Source organism: Gossypium arboreum, chromosome 4 (genome assembly GCF_025698485.1).
Source record: "Gossypium arboreum isolate Shixiya-1 chromosome 4, ASM2569848v2, whole genome shotgun sequence".
NCBI classification, from domain to species: domain Eukaryota; kingdom Viridiplantae; phylum Streptophyta; class Magnoliopsida; order Malvales; family Malvaceae; genus Gossypium; species Gossypium arboreum.
The window spans coordinates 52658165-52663675 of record NC_069073.1 but is presented as its reverse complement, the minus strand read 5'-3'; the positions used below and the strand labels follow the sequence as shown (position 1 = coordinate 52663675).

The 5511-nt window shown below is 30.4% G+C and overlaps 1 protein-coding gene across 1 annotated transcript; it reads left to right on the top strand.

The window, feature by feature from the left end:
* The first annotated feature begins 2931 nt into the window (after positions 1–2931).
* LOC108485980 (uncharacterized) lies at positions 2932–3962 on the top strand. Its single transcript, XM_017789813.2, has one exon. It carries the CDS (start codon positions 3074–3076, stop codon positions 3656–3658), a length of 585 nt encoding a protein of 194 aa, XP_017645302.1. The 5' UTR covers positions 2932–3073; the 3' UTR covers positions 3659–3962.
* Positions 3963–5511: the final 1549 nt, after the last annotated feature.

Genomic DNA, 5511 nt, shown 5'->3' with positions numbered 1-5511 from the left:
AAAGTTTATTTTTCTTTTGTGTAAAAAAATTATTTTTGAACCGAATTTTTTTCCAACATTAACATCATCTTGCACGTGACTTTCGCCTATAAATAACTCGAAGAACGATGAAGAAAAGGAGAGACTTTTGAAGAAGACCAAGCCTATATTTTGTCTGCATGCTTTCAACTCTCAACTTTAGTACTCTCTTCACCTTTATTCTCCATAACCTTTAACTCTTTGTCCCAACTAGATGAATCAGCTTCTGTAACAACCACTACTACTTCCTCCTTATTGTATATTGGATCAACAAGGTGCTATCCAATTCCCATTTTTATACAAGAGTTAATTAAATTGGAGCTGCTATAGGATGTCACTGCTTAATAAATGTGAACAGGAAAATCCAAAAAAAAAAAAGGTGGAAACAGTGGCAGTAGAGAAAGTTGAAAATGATGAATTAGAAGGAACTTTATGTGGTTGTGACAATGGACTCTTAAGGAATAAATTAAAGCAGAGATGATGTGTTCCAATCTCCCAATCTCATTAACTTCATATATCTTTGGTCAACTCAAACTGATTGAAGTTGTCCCTTTGGAGTTTTTCTCCCCTGTTTCCAACCCCCCATTGCTTTGCTGCTTTTTGTTTCATTGTGTTTCATAGGTTCTTTTAATTAAAGCACCTTCTAATGTCAGGAGAAAAAAAAAATATTACTCCATTTTATCCTTACTTGTTTTTGTTTTGTTAGGAAACATTTTATCTGGAAATCTTTGTTGTTTTTGAGATCCAAATAGCTGATTTTATGTTCAACTTGAACATGTGCATATCTCATATATATATGTTTTAACGTGACAGCTAGCTACAAATGTTTCACAGGATGCCTTTCACATCGCATCTCACTTAATTGTTTATCAACTAGATTAAAACAAATGATTGAACTCCAAATTATTAATAAGGAAGGTTCTTTTTTAATCTTCTTTTATTACCTAATTTTAATGATGGTTTTAGGGTTTAGTAGCTTCCTTTGTAAACCCTCTAATAGTTTTGAACACATTGGATCTTGGATTTTACTCCTATATAAAAATGCTGATGAATTTCTTAAATATGTGAGGTGATAGTTTTTCTTAAGTGGTAAGAGATTAAAAATATCTGGTTAATGTCTCTTTCATCGAAAAGGGTATTATAGAAATTCATATATTAAGAATTAGATTACATTTTGTTCTCTTTACTTAAAATTGATAAATTAATCTTTGCGTGTTAGATTAAAGAAAAATTGATCATTTCCATTAAAAATTTGATTTATTTTTAATGTTAAAAACTAGTGTAGCTAACAAAAAAATTAAACAGTTACACATGATGTGTCACTTGTACCTCCTTTTCACGCACGTGAATCAATTTTTAATAATAGAAATAAATAATGTTTTTAACAAAAGGATAATTTTACTCTTAAATTTAACCTATAAAAACTAATTTACCTATCTTTAATAGATGAAACAAAATGTAACATGATTTTTAATATAAGAGTCTTCATAATACTTTTACTCTCCTCCTTTTATAGCAAACAAACTTTCCAAGTTTCATCCAATAACAAATTATTGTCTTTCCCTTTAGGTTTTTTTAAAGAAAATGACCTTTTAATTAGCATCAAATTGAATTGATAATTATGGTTTACCTTCAGTTTTATAAATAATTATTGGTCAATCAGCTGCTTTTTTCCACAATATATCTATATTAAAAAAAAAAACAACTCTCTCATAGGTTTTAATATCCCTTTTCAAAATTTTGGTGGATAGAGATGAGCTTTGATTTTTTTTTTTTCCTTCTCAAAAGCCCTATCATTTTCATGCATAGTCAAATCCATTTTTCCCCAAAGTCTACAACAACTCCCCTTATTATGCATATATTATATGTATAATATTGGTTTCAAATATCTACACATCCGTAGATTTTTCCAAGTTTAATTGAAGTGAAAAAAAGTCTAAAAGGCAAAGTTGCCTGGAAATTATGCATATTCTTGTAGAAATTTCACTGCGTTTTATTTATTTATTTATTTTTTCAGTATGGCCAAAGAAATGGTTCCAAGATTTCTTAAAGAAACGACATGTACATGACAACAAAAAACCTGATAAAAAAATGGAGAAAGAGATCAGTATGTAGACTTAATTCTTATAGATGTGATCAAATAACTGAAAACAGGCAGATTATATTATTGCTTAGAGTGGTTTGTTTATGGCGGATATTAAGCCTTAATAATCGTTTCTCGAGTTGCTTATACAGTTTTATTTTATAGGTTTACAAGTGTTAAACCTACCATAGACCCCATCCCCAAGTTAATTTATAACACCGTGGTTATTGCCTAAATGACCCCATTAACACATTTAATATGCCAAGTTTTCAAAAAATGCAAGCGGGTCTTGTGGGAGAAATAGCCTCGAGATTTGGTTGCTACCCCAAAATCCAAAATATTCTCCGTATTTTTAGTTACGAAGCAAATGAAACAAAACTCATTCCTGTCTTTGATTAAATTACGCTGCTGAAAAACACAGTTGGAGGCTTAAACCTGCTGTTAAATTTATATAGTTGACTTTAGTTATGATATATATTTAATACACGTTTAAATGATTATTATTTAATCGCAGATCAAATGGCAAAAATTAATCTCTCTTAAAAATTATCTTTCTAACTTTTTGAAGTGCCCCAAATTTGGTAGTTAAGACTATTATGCAAGATAAAGCTTTTAAAATCTCTTAGGAGGTTTTTAGTTATAATTCTATTTATTTTTAAAAAAAAGTTATTATTAATATTATTATTAAGGGATTGTTTTCTCTGGTTTTAAGCATAGTTTTGAACAGAGTGAACTTCTGCAAGTTCTGCTATTTTTTATATTTAGAAAGAGTGATTCATCAGTTGATATAGATATATATTTATGTTAATGCCCTTATCAAAAGTGATGTATAACTGATGGTACTGAGGGCACTGCTTTAAATAACTCAAAAGTCAAGTGGCAAATCGGTAATGAAGACCCTTTATAACTCCATTCCAACATGGTTCAACTTACAAGATTCTTCCAAAAAAAAAAAGAAAAAAGGGGTTAAAAATGGTTGGTCCCTCCTACGTTAAAACATTGCTCCCCTTTCAAGCCTTCTCAATGAAATCACCATCTTCTTCTGCCTTAAGCTCAATGAAGATTAAAACCCTAACTCAAACCCTCATCTATGCTCAAGTTAGTCGTCTCATTCGGGCATTCTCTAACGCCAAATCCCTTGTCATTCATATCTATAAAGAAAACAATCCTATAAAGTATCTCATTTCCAATTCAAAGACCACAAAAAAGAAGCACAAGCACAAGAAACTATTCTTCGGTTCATTTAGGCTACACTATAATTGGTGCTCTTCTCATGTTGCACCAGTTCCAGCTCCAGTTCTACAAACACATTTGTACTATGATTCCACGTGGAATTCTGTTATTTCAACGGAGCAATGTGATGATGATAGGGTGGAAGCTCAGCTTTCGGGTTATCTTCAATGGCTAGAAGAAAAGAAGGTTAATGGGGCTGAGACTGATATAAATGAGATTGATAAACTAGCAGAGATATTCATTGCCGATTGTTATGAAAAGTTTAGGTTGGAGAAGCAGGAGTCTTACAGGAGATTCCAGGAAATGATGGCTAGAAGCATGTGATATGTAGCACTGTTGCGGTAAGGAACATGTACTCTTTCAACTTTGTGTTTGGAGGGATTGTACATTATACAATGTAGGGGAAATTTCTGCAATTCTTCTCTTATATTTCTGATGGTTTTGTTTCCCCTTGCGAGGTTATATAACTTAATCTGCCTCTCATTGGGAATTCCTCATTTTTTAGTCTCTTTTCAACTCTCATTTTTCTTTGTGCAATTTATACCAACACACCAACGCACTTATTTGATGCGTATCAATATGGGATATAACTCTCGGTAAAAGTACTATGAAAATTATTGTGCTAAAATCATATTGCATTTTGCTCTTTTTCTTAAAAATTGATAAATTAATCTATGTACATTAAATTAAAGGACAACTAGTCTTTTGATTAAAAATTTCGTTCATTTCTACTATTAAAAATTAGTGTTGCTCATAGAATAACCAAACAATTACACATAGTATACCATGTGTGCTTTATTTTAACATACGATTAATTTTAACAATAAAAATAGATGAAATTTAGAGAAAAAAACTAGTTTGTTTTTAATCAAATGTATAAAGATTAATTTACTTATTTTTAAATAAAAATAAAATATAATCTAACTCTTAATATAATAACTTATATAATACTTTTACCTATAATCCTCCAGACAACTTTCAAATATATAAACATAAAAACTTAACATATCCACTCAAAATCTGAATTCAAGAAATAAAACTGGTGAAGATAACCATTTCAGTTATCCCATAATTGTATGCTGTCCTTTTTCTTTAGAAACAACTGGTAGGTGAATGATCTATTTGTATAGCTAGTAACTAATAGATATTTTATTATATATTTATGTGATGGAAAGTTCTGTGCAGATGCAAAGGCAGCTTCATTAATATATTAATGGTAATTTGGGATCAGTACCTTAATTATTTGTCAACCTTATCAAGTTGTTACACTTTTACCAATGTAATTAAGCCAAGTTTTATATGTACATATATTGGCAAATTGTGGAGATAACTTGGAACACTTTAAAAGCAATTATTTAAACAGATTCCAGTCAGGTCATCCAATCCACCAATTATTAAATATATCATTTTTGTCCTGGAAAGTGCAGTAGCTTCATGGGGTTTTTATCCTACTCATGAAAACTATGTTTTCCACCTACTCTCTCTCAAGCTGATTGCATAAATATTTTTATTACATTTGCAGAAGTATTAAGTGTAGGATAAGCCTATATATCTCACACGAATTTATAATTTTTTTTCATACATTCAATAAATTTAATTTGAAAGTTCATAGACATGAAAAGGCTTGAAAAGGAATTGAGATATTTGATGAATCTGACATGATCAAAGGCACATGGACATGGCCATCGCGTGATGCTTGTAACATATGATAACAACTGACATAATCCCTCTCTATATCATACTTAATAGACAAAGTCATGAGATATTCTTAGTACACTTTCTCTATGTCTCTAGGAATTTAATCAAATGGCAGCCAACAAAATCTAAATGAGTGAAAACCTAAATGAAAATTGAATGATTAATCTTAGAACGAGGCTATGAGAACTTCTTATTTGAAAATTCGGATTCATTGGAGATTGAGCCCAATAAGAAGTAACTATGAATGTATGTCGGACTTCTAATAGCAGCAGATAAAGCAAAGATAAGAGGCAAGCATGCTTTTTGTACACATTTGTTTTTAGAACTGTAAAAAAGACAAAAAGGCAAAGTATCAATGGTGGCTTCTGTGAAAAAATAAAATAAAAAACACATAAATTTTTACGTGGAAATTCTTTTGAGAAAAAATCACGGGTAGAGGAGAAGAAAATTCACTATGTCGAATTCGAATTATTACAAGA